The 19,928-nt window shown below is 37.6% G+C and overlaps 3 protein-coding genes across 5 annotated transcripts in view; 2 read left to right on the top strand and 1 right to left on the bottom strand.

Annotated features, from left to right (window-relative positions):
- Positions 1-718: 718 nt before the first annotated feature.
- On the top strand, positions 719-7,208 carry LOC141913159 (tetratricopeptide repeat protein 12-like). Its single transcript, XM_074804624.1, has 16 exons — positions 719-826; positions 2,474-2,575; positions 2,661-2,735; positions 2,829-2,977; positions 3,389-3,499; positions 3,670-3,802; positions 3,963-4,151; positions 4,301-4,370; positions 4,470-4,564; positions 4,921-5,089; positions 5,211-5,364; positions 5,533-5,664; positions 5,794-6,072; positions 6,294-6,393; positions 6,481-6,703; positions 6,918-7,208. The coding sequence occupies exons 1-16, from the start codon at positions 766-768 to the stop codon at positions 6,985-6,987; spliced, it is 2,112 nt and encodes a 703-aa protein (XP_074660725.1). The 5' UTR covers positions 719-765; the 3' UTR covers positions 6,988-7,208.
- Positions 7,209-7,770: 562 nt separating this feature from the next.
- LOC141914983 (dimethyladenosine transferase 2, mitochondrial-like) lies at positions 7,771-11,238 on the bottom strand. Its single transcript, XM_074806335.1, has 9 exons — positions 11,010-11,238; positions 10,255-10,421; positions 9,826-9,958; positions 9,595-9,746; positions 9,051-9,143; positions 8,878-8,928; positions 8,534-8,700; positions 8,059-8,161; positions 7,771-7,946 (listed from the first exon to the last, which is right to left on the bottom strand). The coding sequence occupies exons 1-9, from the start codon at positions 11,173-11,175 to the stop codon at positions 7,851-7,853; spliced, it is 1,128 nt and encodes a 375-aa protein (XP_074662436.1). The 5' UTR covers positions 11,176-11,238; the 3' UTR covers positions 7,771-7,850.
- A 2,661-nt stretch (positions 11,239-13,899) lies between these two features.
- LOC141902198 (uncharacterized) overlaps positions 13,900-19,928 on the top strand; it is a 32,983-nt gene continuing 26,954 nt past the window's right edge. For all 3 annotated transcript variants that reach the window (XM_074789857.1, XM_074789849.1, XM_074789842.1), the window contains exon 1: positions 13,900-15,250. In XM_074789857.1, the coding sequence (XP_074645958.1) occupies positions 14,506-15,250 (745 nt within the window). In that variant the 5' untranslated portion in view covers positions 13,900-14,505. The remainder of the gene's footprint in view (positions 15,251-19,928) is intronic.

The raw sequence follows: 19,928 nt of genomic DNA, 5'->3' as shown, positions 1-19,928 counted from the left end.
TTAATTTTATCTTTGAAAAGGGATGATTAAACAGTCTTATCATTAGATTAGATATTTCAATTTCATGTATAGCGTGTCCCTTAAAAACCAACCACGCACCTGCCTGGAACAAAACTAATAGCGGCATAAAACATCGCCGTAGAGGAAAAACCTCACAAAAACACTCTGATCTAATGATCGAACAGAGATCTATTTGATCTCTTGATCTTTTTGCCCCCAACAAAAACCCACCACCACCTGCTGGGAACGAAACCGTTGCAGTTTGCATAGGCTAATTTTTGTTTTGAAGTAAGGTGAATTTTAGAAGTTCTGAAGTCTGATTCCCGGTTCGTCTTCCATCCAGATAGATCGGGGTTTGTTGGGGCTGCCTACGCCAATCTAGATTTAACCCTGGGCCCAGTTTCACAAAAAGGATTAAGGCCTAAATCGATTTAAGATAAACTGAATTAATGAAGAAATTAAATCGATTTAAGAGATAAACCTTTCTGTGAAACTGGGCCCAGGGACTCGCCGGACAGCTGAATACCATTGGTTGCAATTTCAGAATTTTCTTGGGAGCTATTGAGACTTCTTAAGCCCCGAAAACAGTTGGTCGACAGGGGCTATTTTACAATTTGCTATTTGTTAGAAGCCGGGCCCGGTGCCAAATGTGCGTCCGGAAATTATAGATAAACGGTAACGAAGAAAGGGGCCATTGCTTTTTTCAAGGTCGCCGATATATTGAATTGAATTGAATTGAATTGGTCAGCGTTGCTAATACACAACATGGCGAAGGAAATTGATTTTACCGGTCTCGATAAGTTTCTTGATCAAATTGACACTGTCGGTAAGTTTATACGCGCAGTGTTATGTTTTCGGCCCATGTTTTCTTTACGCTATTTCAATCACCAACTTAACCTGTCAGTGTCTGGAATCAAAGTAGTAGAACCCGTAACGTAGGCGTGAGGTTCACCAAGAACCTTGTGTCTGATGTACCACAGACACAAGACACGAACGACATTTTCTCGATACTCTTAAATCACAGTGACTTTAAACCACCAGAAATCCAGTTTCACCAAATCGATTGTGAAAAATAAACTATCATTACAAACCTCACATATTCAGTTTTCTTATTATTACGTTCATTCGGAGGTTCCTTCATCATACTCCGTGCTTGATGCGATATAAATACAGAAATAGCAAAATGACATCATTTTTTCACTTTGAAACTAGGCATTGTAACGCTGTAGTTCGTTAGCAACAAGACACTTGAGCGATGCGTGTCTCATCGCTAATCAGCGCATCATTTTTGTATCTCAAATTTAATCGTACTAAAATCAGATTTATCGTCAAAATGATATAATGAACAAACGTAAGACATCATAAGGTTAGTGTACATAGTTTATTTATCAAAATCGGTTGTTTATTTGCTGAGATATCGCAGTTTGAACACAGGCAAAAATGCCGACAGTAGTTGTGTCGGCAAAAGTCACGCGAATTTGAATGAACGTGTCTGGGTGGGTGGTTACACAGGATCGTAGAGCAACGTAGATACACTGTGGAGACAGCCACACTGCCAGGACTGGGTGAAGCGTGAGGTAGCTTACAAGTTACACATCTCTGACTCTAACTAATCTGAATCTCTGCCAGTCTGGTTTGTATTCTGATTCATCAGCAGGTTCAGACTAAGTGTTTTCTATCTTGGCGTTAGGCAGCTTGACTTAAGTCTAGTAATATCTATTTCAACTTTGCTGGAGCGGACATGGGTTGGGCTAACTCAGTCACTTTTGGTAGTTTCAGAACGGGTGGCGAGGTGTGCCCTTAAGAAGTTAAATCTTGTTGATCCTAGACCTAATCAGGTACGTACCAATAAACTGACTGAGCTAAGCCACCTGATGTCCTCTCAAGCAATGGTGTAATAGACATAAGCCATCGTTCCTGAAACAACGTAAGTCGTAAGGGAACGCTTTCATTGTCTGGTCTTCAGACTAACTAGGCCGCCAAACTTTCACCAAAAAGACTCCTTCTTCAGTCATCCTTATTACCGAGATGACGTATTTTACCGAGATGAACCGAGATAAAATGAAATATAACATTTATTTATTCCTTATCGATTTTAACAATTGAAATCATATCTAATAAATGCCTGCTGGAGTCATATTTTACATATTTTGTCGGATATTTTTGCAGGAAAATAACTTAAACTTTACCGAGATGAGATCGTCGATCAATGAAATTCAATGAAATTTTATTGCAAACTGAGTTTACGTATTTGAAGTCAAAATTTTTTTTAATAAAAAAAAATTTTTAAATATGACTAGAAGGTATTTATTACTGATCTAACATGATTTCAATTGTTAAAATCGATAATGAATAAATAAATATGCTATATTTCATTTCATCTCGGTTTATCTCGGTAAAATATGTCATCTCGGTAATAAGGATGTTCTTATTGTGCCCAGTTGTTAATCTGATTTCTTCTCAACCTTTCCAGAATCACTTGTGAAAGGAATAGCGAGCGATAAAGATGGAAGCGATACAGCAGTTGATAAATACTTAGACAAACATCAAGGCAAAGTCAAAAAAGATAAGACAGGTAAGTTTATTCAATGATAAACGTCTTTTAGAGGAAATGATGATTGAGACTGGAAAATTGATGAGGTGATAACTATTTGTTTTAGGTGTCGATAGGACAGTTATCAATCATGCCACATTTCGCGATGAACCGACCGAACCATCATCAAATCTTGACAAAGGTATCATTAGCAATTAGTATCTCCACGAGTAATCGGTATTAATGCATCGGAATTTGTATTTTATTGTCATTCGTTTATTGTATTTTTTTCCAGATGATTTCCTGCGCGTTGTTGAGAGAGATGCTGAAGAGCGATATCGAGATAAAGTAGTTCGCGAAAAGGAAGCCATGCGACTGAAAGAACTTGGCAATGTTGAGTTTAAAGCTGGAAATTTCGAAAAAGCTATTGATTTCTATACCCAGGTAAAATACTGAGCTTCAGTTGAGTTATTAGCAATCAGATTATTTTGGCCCATATCAAAGTTGTTCAATGACAACCAGTATTGATTGATAAGCTATTGGTTTGTTATACTCGGGGAAATGCTATTTAAAATTTAATTTCACTTTGGGGTATAACAATCAGTTGCTTCTTATGATAATATATTCTTATCTATCTCCTTTTAAAGAAGCAAACGTTTTTAAGAAGAAATCGTTTTTAAGCAGTTTAGTCATCAAAAGTCATTATAATTCAAAGTTCAATGTTTGGGGTAAAAATGAAATAAAATTCTTTACCTAAATGAAATGATATAATGACATTAATTAGAAATTTTAGCAGGCTTTAGATCAATGTTGAAAAAAACTGATCATTACCTGTATTTTGTTTTTATTTGACAGGGGTTAGCAGAAATTAAGACTCTCACTGCTCTATGGACTAATCGCGCACAAGCTTACAATAAGATTGGAAAATATGAGGAAGCCTTAAGTGACTGTGATTGGGCTTTAAGAGTAAGTATTTCTGCTCCATTCACAATATTTAGCAGTAGGAGGTAATAAAAAATATTTTTTTCATCTGTTCCAAAAAATATGAGATTGGTGTCTAGCATTATAACTATAGGAAAAGCGAATAAAGATTCAGTTTATCTAAAACGAAATCATAAGCAAAGTTTGTTTTTAAGGTATTTGAGAACTGTGTGAAAGCCTATGTTCATCAAGGAAAAGCTTACCTTGGTTTAAAGAGGTACAATGACGCAATAAACAGCTATAAACAAGTTCTCAATATCGATGCAAAAAAGGAATCGATTATCAAAGGTGAATAAACAGAACAAGGTTCCACAACATACCGCTGCTGAACAAGGTTACGCGACATTCTGTTGCATGTTGTATTAAGTAATTCCAGAATTACTAGATTGCAATATCAGCAGTCTGATCAGTATGATTACCCGGAGACATGTACTGAACCTCATTTTAGAATATATTGCTGAGGTGCAGTTGGCCGAGAAAACTGAAAATGACGATTTGGCAGCGGAAGAAGCATTTAAAACAGATAATTCTGAAGTTGGAAATGTTGTCGACTTATTAGATAAATTAAATCGCCCGGATCAGTTACCTTTGTACTACAGCGGTGGTCTGCGTATCATCACTAGATTCCTGACCAATAGTAAGTACATGTAGAACATTAGAATTATTTGTCGCTTTCACATTTCTTCTAAAGATCTTGTATGGAAACATGAGTGCGAGTGTGTTAATGCTAAAAGACTAAAAATCTTAGTAACATTTAAATATTTTATGCAAATTATTACATTTCAGCCAACGACCGGACATTATTTCGAACTCATGGAGGATTACAACTCGTCCAATCTCATCCTGCCGTTTCAAGGTTTGTAGAAAATCGCTAATTTGATTTATCTAGCGCTCAAACTTTTTACACATCGCAAATCATTCTCTAGTCATTTCATCTACTGGTATATTTTTTCAGATCTTTCTCATCTCATGTGAATAGCTTATCGAAGGAGGATCGCGATGTAACCTGGGCGTGTATAGAAACATATACAGCGGCTTGTACCGACAATGGTATGAATGGAAAGGATAGATAAGGGATCGAACTCTTTTATCAGCTGATGTTCCAATGCAGGGGTCAATTGCGCAGTCATGGGTTAGATATATTGACCAGTAAAAGTTGATTATTCTATCAAAGTCATTCTGATTTAAGACCAAGCTATGACTTACTTGTCACAATCATGATTTGGATTCTGTCATATTCTGCCCATAATCAAGCGAAACCAGTAAAATAGTCTTATCATTTATGCCTGTTAGTCATGACTGTGCAACTGGGCTTTCATTTAGTGGAGCCTAGGCTACGCCCCATTTATGGTTATTGTGATTTCCAAATACTTGACCGGTCTCTGTCTAATGAGGGTTATTTTCAGATGAGAATATTAAACAAATTATGGAAGAATCAAAATATGTTGGAACATTGCAAACAATACTTACAACAAAACGCAAGCTGCTTAAAGAGGCATGCATCAATTTTCTTCACATAGTCTCGCAATCAGAATTAGGAAGAAACCAAATCATTTCTAAATTTGATATTCCAAGGTTTGTTATTGTTTGATCCTTTGCTAGTCTTCCCATACTGTACAGACCTGAAAAAGAAAATTATATGACCTGCTGCTGGAAACATGATTTTTTTCAAGAATTTTGTGTTTTTCTATTACAGTCTTACAAAATCTGTGTTCAGTCTGATGAACTCTCACGGTCTCATGGCTGTGAACGCTATGGGTTTCATCAACAATCTTACATTGAACCCCAAGTATAAAGCGCAGCTGAGGACCGATGTGGAAAATGTTTTCTCTGCTTTTGAAAATTTCATCGTGAGTACAAAATCTGGATCTGGTTCCCAAATTGTAGGATAAATTTTTTAGATCAGCATTGTGCCCCCCACCCCAAATTTAGTCAGAAAGGAAGAGTGCCTATATTTCAATGAAGTGTATATAGCTTAAAAAGTTAGTAGAAATAGATTTTGATGAATCTTTTTGTAGATTACTTGCGATGTCAGTAAGTCGACATTGCCTTTATGTTTATCAGCTGTGACCAATCTAACCAATGATGCGCACATAAGGCAGAAGATAATATGCAGGAAAGGAATGTGGGATGGATGCCTCCATTTGCTGGTAAGTTTATCATCGTGCTTGTGGTTGATAGAAAATAGAATTCGTTTTACTTTAGTACAGCGACGATTTTTTTGTGCTGCGTTTCCACCATGAAAGCAGAATATCTCCACGTATTTGTGTCTATTTCAGGCTGTGCCGTGCATGAATTCAAGTTCTATCACGCGACATAAAGAAGCTCTGCACAGTTTACTGGGTTTAGCTATGAACATGTCGTTAGAGCCATCCGAAGAGTGCAAAGCGGCTGCGGCGAAAATGGCATCGTATTGCGTCGAGTTGTTTAACAGTGACCACAATGATTTACGTCAACGCAGTTTAGCATTAATCAGTCATTTATTCCCGAAATCACGCGAAGCTGCTGAAACAATCTATACCACGAGCTTTTTAGAGAAATTACTAAATTTACTAAAGGTAGTGTACTATAAACTACAGCTATATCGTCATTGTCTATAGCATATCTAAAGGATAATATGGATATGCTATATCTATCTGTAGGATCGAGATACCATGCATTTCATCTGTTTGTTCCCAAATGATACAATATATTTATTTTGTTGTTTACAGTACAGTAATAATGATTCAAGAAAATATACAATGTTCGTTCCAAGCTGTATTGTTTTTATAAATTTCAGAGTGATAATCAAAAGGATGTTACTTCAAGTATGAAGGTTATAACTGTTTTCAGTCAACAGATTTCGCAATGTTCACTGGATATAGCTGATAATAAGGATGGTACGTAGGTGTCCTGTAAATTTATTTGAAGCTTCATATGATAAAAGTTTACGTACGATGAATTGCCTTAATTTTCATTATTTCCAGGGTTGAATAGTGTGGTTGAGCTGCTGAATCACGACAATGAACATATCGTTGGAAACGCGGCTCTCTGTCTGAGCAACTGTTGCTCAGTTACGAAAGTATGCTCCCGCTTGGCAAAAACGAATATCATACAGAATCTTCTAGTGATCGTTCGCGATGGCAGAATGAAGGATGTACAGAAAAATGCTGGTATTTTAGTCGCTAAGTTGACTCAAGGGGATCCAAGGTAATAACATGTTGAAGGCAAACCTTAATGTGTAGCTAACGAAGGAATTAATTTAGTCTTTTCCTACACATGCCGAATATTGCTTACTGTATCTTTGATTCAGAGAGTACCTGTACTTGGATAAGATTTAGTGGACTCAAGGTTTTCTGTGCAAGCGAAAATTGATCAATGTTTGTACTGTGAAAAATTCTAATACAAATGGTCCTTTTTTCAGGCATTTGGAAAGACTTCGTGAGTTGCATGGAATTGAAATATTACATTCTATTATGAAGCACGTTGATTGAATCTATAGTGGAATAAGGAAAAAAGCATTTTTTCACTCCAATCTCTGCCAGTACTCTCAATGAAAGCTAGGTCGTAATGCGTTTGCATTACTCGGATCTCTGCGATGCAATTTTTGCTACCACTGTCGCTTGTACTACAGTGTAATGCTGAAAATTGAAACCACAATTGAAGTTCCCCTCAAAATGTACAAAACCAAGATATTAAGATGTGCGAGTTTTATTGCTAAGAAAAGTTATGTACTTGTTAGTGTAATGTACATTTAAATTTTTTCAGAAAATAAATTATTTACTTCTACAATTATTTATACTAATAGATGCATGTGTCACGTTAGTAGAATCTAAGTGTTTTGATAGACTGAACTGTATTTGGTTTTATATTATTTTGGTTGTATGGTTTTACAATCTCATATTCATATTCGCTTAACCGCAGAGGAACTCGTATTGGCTAATACATGTAATTGAATTAACCCCTGGGTTTAAGGACCCATTTTCAGTTACACGAGTTGGGATTTTGCTCAAAACATCGAAAATTAACTAAATGAATGAAACTTAACTGAAAACTTTGAACTGGGTCCAGGTCTATAAAACCGGCTCCAAATGGCAAAGTTTTAGGGTTTTGACTGACTGCACTCTTATTACAGACAATTTATCAGGATTGCCATGGTAGATCAGGTGCCAAGGACAATACTCGAATTGGTTTGGATGGCTTCTTCCAGTCCACTTGTCCTTGTGCCATCAATGAATAGTAGAACTACATAAATTCCAAATGAATCGGACTTGGAGGGCTTTACAGTACAACAGAACAATTTATTTACAAAATCTTTAAAAATGTACACTATTGATATAAAATATTCAGTGAATCGTCAGCTGACATCGATGTCTGTTATGTGTTCTCCTTGAAATCGTCTGTACAATGAAATGAAATTTGATTCTTCAAAATCAGGCCATGATAGAACATTCTAAAATGTAGAAAAGTCAATCATAAACATATCTAAAGATAAACATATCTAAAGAGGGTGTAGGACAATTTTTCGCCAAAACATTTCAAGAAATGCTTTCAAATCCTCTTACCTTGAATAGTTTGACAAAATCATCTGGTGAAATGTCTCCTGTTATTTGATCCATCGTATAACCTTCATCTATCATCTGTAAACCGCACCCAGGAAAGAAAACCCTGAAATGCAATGACACCCTTTCACTATATAGTCGGAAAGTTTTTATCAGAGCTTCTTCATTAACTATATATGCAACTATGTAATTTTTTTAGGTAAATGTACAAATTGAGTATGGAGCGGAAAATTGTTATTTTCCTACTCAGTAAGAAGAAATAGGTAATGGCGCAGGGTTTTCTAAACTCATGTTTTTTTTCTAGATTTTTAGGTTTCCTAGGATGATACCATCTTCAGATAGTGTCTCCATTTATCAGTAGGAACCCACATATAGAGATAAAACAACGCTTTGAAATATGAACCAGTAAATAGTTTTTATAAGAAATTATGAATACCGGTATGTATTTTATGGCACGAAATTTACAGAGAAAACTTACTCCATTTTGGGTATCAATCGCTGCGAGCGTTTGACTAGCATTTCCTTCACGAAGAAGGCAAACATCGGTAGATGACGCTGGTTGAACAAATGTGTAAACAGTCCTTCTTTGGGCGTAATTCGAACCACGTGTAAACTTTCAGAAACTTGCTGCCCTTGCTTGGTTTTCTAGTAAATGAAACGATGCATTGAAAGGTCAACGCTTTTTAATCTGACTTACCGGGTACCATAATAAACCAAACACAATGTTGATTTGATTATAAATTAGAAAATATTAGGCAAACTATCGACTAGGCCTATAACAATGGTGATTTCTGATCTGAAGTTTTAGTGTAGAGGTTCTACCTTTTTGTAATTTGATACAACTTGTGGTGGGAAGATTCCTCCTGGATCTATCTGCAAAGAAGAATAACTAATATTTTCATCTTTTTTTATCCAAAAAGAATTCTTGTACTTCTGAATGATGCTGATCATGTTTTATTTTACCTACTAAAGATGTAAAAGTTTGAATTACTCACCTTTTGCAAAAAGTCAACATCAAACATTAGACTGAATAAAGCGTTCCTCTCTCTGTACGCAAATGCACTAATCGGCCATTTCAACATTAAACGCTGCAAATGAATTAAATGAATTCTTGTGAGATCATGATACACTTAAGTAGTAAACTATATGAATATGTGAAAACTTGCCAAAGCCAGCGAGATGCCTAACAGTATATATTCATTAAAGATAAGTTGATTTTTAATCCATAACGTTTGATTAGATGATCTTTAACCTTCCCACAAATTACACAAAAGATGTATCCATTATCCACTTAACTGTGATTGGGTAAGCTTAATCATTTGCACCAAGAAAATTATGGATTGATTTTAATCGAATGGGGGAAGAAATCCACAACTAGTGTCCCTAATGGATCCTCGATTGCTGCAGAGAAATCAGTAGTACTACGGTGTCTTCATACTGTAATGGTATTCATTTGCTTAGCGCAGTTTTCCATGTCATACAAAGTTCATAAGCGCTCCCCCCGATTAAAGTAACTGAGTATCAATATGTCATGATTACCTGTTTTTCTAACGATGACAATATCATTATGAATTCCATACGCCCGTAGCTAAACAACGATATCGAAGATATCAAAAGTTGATTCAGAAGAATTTTGATGAGTCGGCGTTCGTAAGCGATTCCCGGAGAGACGATTATTTTCAAAGGCGGTTCTGAAAATTTTCAACGTAGTGCCGTATAACTTGTTCGATTATACAAACGACGATTAGCACTCGAGATAAACCGACTTACTTTCATTGAATGAATGGATTTGTAGATTCGGTACAACTTCTCTGAAGAACTCATGAACTTCTTTCTGTAAAGCTCCCCTGTTGAAAAAGTCCTTCTGATGGAATGAAAAGTCCGGATACTGCGTTTTCAATCTCTAAAAAAGTTCAAAAGAATAAAATCTACCAAACTCAACTACAATTTTCGAGAGCGGAACTCTGGCCGATAGATTTGGATTTGATAGACGCAGTGCGCATTACTCTCATCTACTCTTATTGCTAATGTGAGCTGACTTTTCCTTCCCCAAACCCAAATTTTCTCTTAAAGAGTTGATCGACTAAATAGTTCTTCGCTGAATTATTCACAAATCAAGGACTATTTATTGAATAATGTAGCCTACCATCACAAAGAGGGAAGCAATAACCAGCTACTCTATTGACTGAAAATTTTTACCTGTAAATACGGCATAAATTCCTGTCTTCGTTCAACTACGGTCAAACTACGAATTCCAGCTTCGAGAAGCGCTTCCGATAGATATCCGGGTCCAGGATTCACTTCGAGCCAAGGAGTTACATCTTGCTTTAATTGATTTGCGGCGACTAAACTTTTAACTATCGTCTCTACAAGTAAAATGTTCAAACATTGATTTTAGATTAAATCATTTAAGTTGCCATATACATGGATAAATTTTAAATGAAAATTTCACAGGGACTTGTCACAATTGATAGTGAATGAATAGAGCCAACGCACACGGCACCGAAAAAATGTTTTTTCCTCGTGAAAAAACTTTTTTCAGTGCCGTGTTCGATTACGCAAAATTAACAATACTGCTAATAAAATCTTTCGCTGTCGCATGGACGCTGCCATTTTGAGATTGATGTGAGTAACTGAGTTTATTGTTGTCTCCATGGATTCCATGGTGCAAGAAATGTTTTCTGCACGTTTTCATTATGCCCTGTGCGTTGGACATTTTATCATTTGCGGGCAAAACGTTTTGCGAAAAACGTGTTTTCTGTTTCGGCGAAACAAATTTTTTGCTGTGTGCGTTGGGCTTTATTAAACCAGTCAGTATCAATGACCAACCTCAGTATCCCTGTATAATAAAAAAACAATATCTTGTTTTTCCGATTATACAGGGATACTGGGGTTGGTCATTGATACTGGTTACATTCACTATCAATTGTGACAAGTCCCTGTGGAAAATTTACCAGCAAGTGATTTGTCTAAAATGTAAGCTCCAATTTTCTTCGCGGCAGGTTTCTCCAAAAATGGGAACTTTGAGCTGAATAACTGCGAATTGTATCTTCGTGTCGTTTGAATGTTACTTTGGTCAAGTCTTTTTGTTAAATGTATCCATAGATTTTTAGGAATCATGATTGATTGGGGGCCTTCAAATGAGTATCATATTTTCGAATTTTACATTTTACATTTCCGGGTTTGTCCGCAACCTTGAGAATATTGTTGAATCTCGGAGTTACTGATCGTCTTAAATACACACCAAAACCAACTAAAACAGGCCCGCAGTTATCCTAGCTTGCCAGTAGAAGTGTCCGATCCAAACGCGGTAAGTCAAGCACAACCGGTCCAGGCCCGTAGTTTAGGGGGTTACGAAAAATCTGAAAAGATCCACATCATACAGAAATCGACATAAATATGTTGGGCTTTATGTCCTATATATATATTCGTCCAATAATTGGCCGGAAAGGCATAACGACCAGGCATCGGCCGTTTATGGCGGCCGTTTTGCTGTCAACGCGAGCGATGTTTTTATTTTCGAGCGTTGTTTCACCAAAAAGGAAACTGCACAAAAAGTCTCACGCTAGTACCGGACCTCTACTGATTATGGCAATGCCATCAAGAGATATTTGCCGGAAACATGATTACATATGAAACAAAACTAGTCTAATTAATTACCACGACCGGTACTAGGCCATCATAAGAACAACAATACAGTAGGCTATATATAAGCTTACTTCTCATTAAATATCTATAGCGTATTGTCTATTCAAGCATGAATTCCAGTCACAGTGGTGCCCGATTAGCCTGGTATTCGTCACTTCTCTTAGAGACGCCGATGCTCATCAATTCATCACATGTTCGATACTTCCATCTGTGCGTGCTTTCTGTGCTCGCTTTTGCCGGGGCCTTCGGAAATACCTGCAGTTTTTTAGTAATGACAAGCGGGCGATTTCGGGTATTTTCTTATTCTCAGTATCTCGCCACTTTGGCAGTGGTCGATATGATGACTTTGATTGCATACGTTCTACCGTTCGCGAACTACGTTTCGTATCCACGCCTAGTAATTACGTTTCAGAACACCGCCTCGTGTAAGATTATGGAGTACTTTTCTCACGTATGCGATCTCGTCAGCTCCTGGTTAGTAATAATCTTAACTGTCGAACGATTCGCGATAGTCGTCTGGCCGTTCACGGCGAGAACATTGGCGACACCGCAATTTTCCCGCCGAGTTATCTTCTTTCTGGTAGTAGTTAGTTGCATTGTTGATATCGTATTCTCGCTGCAAGCCGTTGAATTTAACGAACATCTTGGCACATGCGCGTTCCCCGCATTTTGGGCGAATATCTACTACAAAATGGGCCCTATTGTGATCGTTTACTTTCCGACAATTACGATTTTGATACTCAACGTTATTCTGATAATTTTCATTCGCAGAAGTCGCACTCTCGGTTCGTGCGCTGCTGCGAAGGCGTCGTCTGCCAAGAAGGCCACCGTTATGGTCATGACCGTATCGTTCCTATTCGTTATTTTCACCTACCCGACGGCGTTGTTCCTCTTCGTGTCGACAACTGTAGAATTTTCCAGCGAAACTATCACGGTTGTCTCATCCGTCACCAGCGCTCTTTACGCCGCTAACAGTGCCATTAATTTCTACGTGTACATCATAGCCGGGGATGATGTGAGAAGCTACGTCAGAGACCAATTGAAATCGTGTATCTATCAGAATCGAATGATATAAGACTTTTTCATAACCGATTACATGCAAGATATATACAGGGAAAACGTGAGAGTCACTTTAAACATGTTTGGCTCGTATAGATGTCGCTTGAGATTCGAATTTCACGATCCTTCGTATGCGTTGATATTTTTGCTTTGGATAAATATCTAAATATTTAAGCTGATACTGATGGGCCAACACGAAAATCGTTTTCGTTCGATAATTTGTTACGCATCATCGTTATCTTAGTTGGTGGGGGCTATTTCGTAAGGCAAAATCGTCGATCACAGTTATCAAGCTCCTTCTAAGACTGGTTTTGATTGACATTGACATAAAACATATAGTAAATCTGAACTTCTATACACGCAAAATCTCTCGCGATTTTTCGACCTTGAAGACAATTCTTATGTCCAAGAATCGCGCTTTGCAAAACACTGTGCGCTGCAGGTATTTTTGAAGATCGTGTTGTCAAATCTTGAATAGCACAATATCAAGCAAGTAAACTCGAAATCATTGATTTTGTTTGCGTACGTCGTACGTCGCCTGTAAATACTTTCCAATCGACGAATTGCGTTGGCGAAACATCGCCAGTTATTTCTCCAACCCGGAAATTCATGTCTGGCGATTTTCACACTTTTTCAAACAAGTCAATTCTCACCACAAACAAACTAATGGCCCTGACTTATGTGTCCTTTGAATTGTTCTTTGATCTATAGTTGTTTATCTTGAAGATAGGTTGAAGATATCCGTTTATGGCCTGCCCCTTTTTTGTGTTTTGATTATATAACAATTGGTTATTTCAGTTTTACGTATGGTCGATGAATTTTTATTTTTTTCAAAGAATAAAATACGCTTTTCGCAGTTAGGAATGACTCAGAAAACTACGATTTGATATCTGACCCATGATTTTTATTTCATTTCGATACTTTTTATCGCCTCTAGCAGACATTAAAGACAAGTGCTCGAAAAAGTGACAATTTGACACCATTTTCGAATAGCCATATCACATATCGTATAATGTACTCAGTTTTAAAGCGAAATGGTCGATAATCTGATATGCTGATATCTACGGCAATTCGAAGCTAGCCGCAACACGTAAAAACCAAGCTGAATGACATGTCACATGTAGGCTACGCACATTCATATAGGTACTTGTTTTTTCGCCGTGTAGTTCACAAACGTGCCATTCATTGAAGTGTCTGCCAGCCTTTCACATACTGTTAGGTTATACTAATACGTATATACGTACATACGGTTGTTTTGGATTGCGTTTCATTGGAATTAAAAATTCACAACACTGCATCAACGCCGACGGAGATTCAGCCAGGAAATGCAGACTGGCATGCCTTTCCTGTGCGCAATTATTACATGTTACAAACAAAGGGAATATGAATGTATGCCTCATTAGTTCCTTGTTTTCCGCGCAGTGTGTAATGCTCTTTGGCGGCTAGAACTTCTCCTGAAAACCGACTAATGACGCGCGGTGGAGGTTAGTATAGTTGTGACGAGCAAAACTCTCTCGCGCCGGTTGTTTCGTGCCAGTTGAATAACTTTCCGCGTTGGAGAAATACGCGCCCGTGTTTTTTTAAAAGGCAGCGGCGAAGATTTACTTTTTACCTGACCGCATTCAACATCGGCAATAAGACACTTTAATTGGAGTAAGGAATGTACGTGAAACGCGTTTACGTTCGGTGAGTTAAATATAAACCAGTATCGCTCATAAGCTTTCCCAATATCCCAGCTGAAACATGGCTGATTTCAGCATCAGCGTATGCTGTAGCACTTTGCTAGTGATTTTGTTGAATATTCATACGATTTTTTTGCCGGTCCGGTCGCTATACCTACCGGGCACCCGGACGTCGTTCGCAAGTTTTCCAAAATGGCATTCCTGCATCGATTCGACTGTGAGTTTTGAGTTCAAAACCACCGAGTCGAATGGATTACTTTTGTACACCGACGACGGAGGAACCTACGACTTTTTCGAGTTGTCACTTTTACGAGGGACAATTCGCTTGAGACTGAACATTGTCGATGGCAGGGACGGAAGCGTACGTTTGGAAGTCGGAAGCAATCTCAACGACAACCGATGGCACAAAGTTGAAATCAAAAGAAATCGAATGGAGACGACATTAGTAGTCGACGATGCATCGGATAGTAAAGTTTCTTTCGGATCGGATTTTAATTTTGGAAATAAACACGATAACAGCGATATTTATCTGGGCGGTTTACCGGAATCGTTTAGCACAGATTTGCACGGTTTAGCCTTACCATCAGCAGTATTTGAACCGCATTTCAAAGGCCATGTTAGGAATCTATTCGTCCGAAATTGTACGTGCGAAGCCGTCCGAATCGCGATGAAATCTTCGTACGGCGTGTCCAGAGCCCCGACGGAAGCCTGCGAGTTACAGCCGGACCACTGTAGAAAGGGCTGCCTCTGCGTCAGCACGAACCGCGGACCAGAATGCGACTGTTCGCATCTACAATGTAAAACAGGTGAGTTGAAAAAAACATCGTAGATAGCATCACCAAATACTCGGATATTTCAAGTAGAAAATATATGGTCTTCACTGTATGGGAATCGTGTCGAACGGATAATAGGTTTATTATATACTTTTTCGAATTATACAATCTAATATAGTCGGAAAGACACTGTAGGGTCATAGATAAAAATTTCTTTACAGACACTCAGTTAGCTATGCTCGGTATTTTTTCGTTATATCGGAACATGTTTTTCTTTTTAATTGATTGAATGTATTCCGCGTCTTAGATCCGTGTACACGATTAGAACACAGGACGTACTCGAAATTGAAAACGATCTTTCGAACTAAACGAGCATTATACTACGCCTATAAATTCAACACGACTTTCACTGTGAATGTCGATTGAGACATGTTCGCAGACGCTTGCACTTCGTGCGACCCGACATTTTGATCCAGAACGACCGGTGGCGTTGACCATTTAAAAATGACATGTCACGGCGTTTACTGTCGGCCAGAAATTCTATTCGTACTGTTCGTTGAGACTATTTTGCATTGTGGTTTCTTATGTACGAATTATGTGAGTACTGGAGTGGGCGTGAATTATAGCAGACGTATTAACAACAACAAATTCTACGTAAATAAAGCTCTCTCTCTATGCCGTCTACGAGTTGAAGCGCTACTGCGATCTTTCACAATATTCTCAGGTAAAATATCGAATTACGTGTTGCGCGGCTATAGGAGAATTCCTTTCCTAAGATTCAATAAGATGATGCATTTCCATCTAAAAACGACGCCTCCGTTATTCTAAAAGACGCATCTTTGAAGAATTTGAGATGAATCAAGTATAGCGAATCAAACCAAACACAACTATCCATGCCGATGATTCAATGATACAAAAATAGAGCTTTTAAATTTAGCATTCTTTGATATAAAACTCAGAGCGATGGAAATGGAAATCGTAGACAATATGGTTAGATTAAACCGGGTAAAAAGCAGCTATCGCTCGCTCTCAGAAACTCGATGGTAAAACAAATTCTGAACGTGCAGTGAAATTTAATGATTGAGCGGCTGACATTTTTCGGCCTCCCTTACTTTACCGAGAATTGACTTACAAAAGAGATATGCAAGTCCTAATTACACGAATTACATGGAAGATCGTTTACTACCTATTACATCATTACTAAGTGGTCCTCGATTTATTAGTCCATGGTCTGTGTTAAATAGGTTACTGTTATTTGGCCAATTATCCGCATTTTTAGAACAAAACGTCGTATTATGTGTCATTCTATTGGACAGAGAAACATACATAAAAATGTAGTAAACACGTATCACTGCACAAGGTCACAACCCGGAATCGGGCTTTTTAACTGCATATTCCAAAAGCAGACGATTTTGGACCCGGTTCCGTCGTCGGTCTTGATTTGCCTCGGGACGTGTATAGAATAATGTATTGTTTCTCCAAAACTTAGTTTGACGCTGAGAGCCACAAAGATGATCATGATTAATTTCGATTATCGAAGTCAGTAGAAATGTTAGCTTATGCAACTGAATCATCTAATTTTTGTTTGGTAAAACCATACGAAATCCACAACTACGAAAACAGGCTTCGTATAGATTTTCAATATGACAGTTATAGTCTTAAGTGCAATTAACGTTCGATAAAGGTTGTGCCATATACATTATTAAACAACGTACATTGTATTGATAGTAATGTTATCATCATCTCATTATGTACCGCATTACAGCAATACACGAAAATACGTTCTCTAGTGATTCTGTCGAATCAAAAAAAGTCGACAACGATTAATATACCTGGACATACATTAGATCAATTTTCGACACGCACCCAACAGCCTGGGTGGTTATTAAAAAAGGATATATATACACAGTTAAATAAACAAGCTAATCTTATCTCCTTCCCACTGGCGCAGATATACCTATAGACGGGAACCTCTGGTATGTCACCTAACCATCTATCTACAATCGAGTATGTCTGGGCTCGTAAAGCATACGTTTGAATGGAAGAAGTACTCTTCGCGATAATAATAATTTTTGATTACGCAACTTGTCGAATATGGCTTTGTCATGAAATCGTTCGAAATTTCTTCGAAGGGACATTCAGCTGTGAAATCGAATTAGTAAATGATATATAACCCTGCATGATCTGCGCTCGCTGCGCGGGGGTCGTCGTTAGATTATAAAAACCTACGCAAAATTGTGCCACAGTTTTTGAATTTATAAAAAAGGAAAACAAAAAATTGCAGGAGTGTTTTCTCGGAAAGTTATCCCCAACCACAACAGCGATAGACGTATTCAACAGGTATATATGAAATGCTTTCACGGACTACCGTTTGTGATTCATGTATTGGCAGAATACCCTCTTGAGTCATCTATTTCAACGCGGTTATTAGTTTAATCACGAGAGTAGTTCACCTTAACAATGAAGACGAATTCATGATTGAGGTGGTTGTGTTGTGTGAGTGAATTACGAGAATTTTCATAAGATTATGGAGAAAAAAAATTAATTGGAATAGAAATAAGAAAATCGTGAAAAATCGAAAGATTGTATTTCATTTTCACTTGTCCAACTATGATTACATGAGTCCACGTATAATGGCTCAATGACAGAACACTACTGCAGTGCCCAATTGGACCGAAGTTACGTATTCTTATTTTGTTGGGAAAACCGTACAAATTCTGAACGTTTTCAAAACATTGAGATAGCGAATTGGTCGCATATATATTATACATATGCTGGAAGCTGATTAACGAAGTAATTAGACAACGGTTGTAGGTTTATCTTAGTACATAAGCGTAAATCTACTCTTTCATTGACCAGCTGCGAGATTCCCGAGATGCATATACACATTCGTTACTCAGAGAAATCGATTTACACGTGGAATCCGATTTATCGTTTGTTCTTATTCAAAAATACAGAAAAAGAAATCAATTTTCTCCGCAATTGTTTTAAATCAGCCGATTTGTGAATCAATTTAAGCCCAATATGGAATTGTCTTTGCTGTTTTATTCGAATGATACAGACGATTTCATGAATGGTTTGTTTTCAAATATTTGAACACCACCCACATCTATTCTTACGTGAGCTGACGGCCTTGACTCGATGAAACGGTAGTTGAGGATATGAGCGCAAAATAACATTCGGCTAATTTCCCAACTCCCCAACTTCTCATCCTGTCGGCAGAGTATGTTTTTCTAAACAACCGCGTATATTCGATGTGTGCACCTACGGCAGATTCCTCCGCTGTTGCTCAGACCAGCTTCGCTTTCCAAGCCACTTCTTTTAAGTTGTATAAGCAACCACTCTCTCCCAGAATAGATTATAGGTACGTAATGAAATAGTGGCTGGAACCGGTAAACGGTGAATAGGGTTCGGTATACGCTATAACCATCTGTGCAAGGGGGTGGTTGTTCTTGTATCTTTCTTTACCTGTGTGTCAGAGAGAAAATTTCGTAAATATTTATCTTTCGTTATGTGTATTATATGTATACATAATTTACATGTGAAGAACGTTGTGAAGAACTTTGAAGAATACGATTAAGTAGTAATGAATAGAGACATAGTTCTAACGAACGAGAATTTTCCATATCTATATGTTTTCAGTTTAAGGATTGAGAAATCGCATAACTACGACCTGTTTCAAAAACCCATTCATAATTCAAGGATCGATCTGAGATTACGAGCCGGATATGACGTAGTGGCACTACAGGAACATGCCGTCTGTTTGTTTGGATCGCGCTCATCCTTTGTATTTTATGCGTCTGCCGCCTAGATTTTATATACATACATATCTTCTGCAACATAACTAAACAAGCTGGATGATTAAAGATAGTCTGCTTGTACTTTGATGTTTTTACGTATGTTTATCATCTTCAAAACGAAAAAAATTCTTGGTGTTGTTGATAACTAAATTGAATTACTAAAATAAGCCGAAACGGTCGCTAATGCCTAATTTCACGAACCTAGAATTAGAATGCATCGTTTCATACCATCTGTACATTGGTGGTTCCGCCATCTTAGGCTCGTTTGCCAGATTCCCGTTAAACACGCAACAACTTGTTTGTTTTTAATAACCACTTGAATTTAAGCTTCACATTCTGCAGCTTACTTGATGAAAGATCTTCAGACTTAACAAAAAGAAATAAAAAACAAAATCGTTGCAGTACGCAGTGTAATCATTATCTCGACAGTGCAATAATTGGACATAGTTCTTTGCCCTTAAAATTGGTACCAGGATCCTACCACGGTTCAAGAGAGATTGTGATAAAATACGCATATTCCGTCTCATTTACCACATTCTCCAATTACCCAATAATGGTACAAACCGGATATTCTAAAGCTTTGGACAAACCAATACCATTCGATCTTTCGTGGCCATCAAAATGTTAGAATATGCAAAGCAACGATCATATTCTATATACGCCTAAATTTAAGATGGATTAAATTAACGAAGAAATTAAATCGGTTTATGAGTAATACAATTTTGTGAAACTTTATCCTGACATATCTTACAAGTGGTACATAAATTGACTTTTCTTGTATTGGGGATAGTCATTTAATATGTATAGCATATATGTATATGCTATTTGAAATTCATTTGTTCTCTGTATGTTAGGTAGCTCAACGGATATGGGTATCCGATTGTCCCAAACCACAAGTATGCGAATCGGGG

This window comes from Tubulanus polymorphus, chromosome 1, assembly GCF_964204645.1.
Source record: "Tubulanus polymorphus chromosome 1, tnTubPoly1.2, whole genome shotgun sequence".
NCBI lineage: Eukaryota > Metazoa > Nemertea > Palaeonemertea > Tubulaniformes > Tubulanidae > Tubulanus > Tubulanus polymorphus.
Note: the sequence above shows the minus strand (reverse complement) of the source record. Positions and strands in the feature narration are given on the sequence as shown.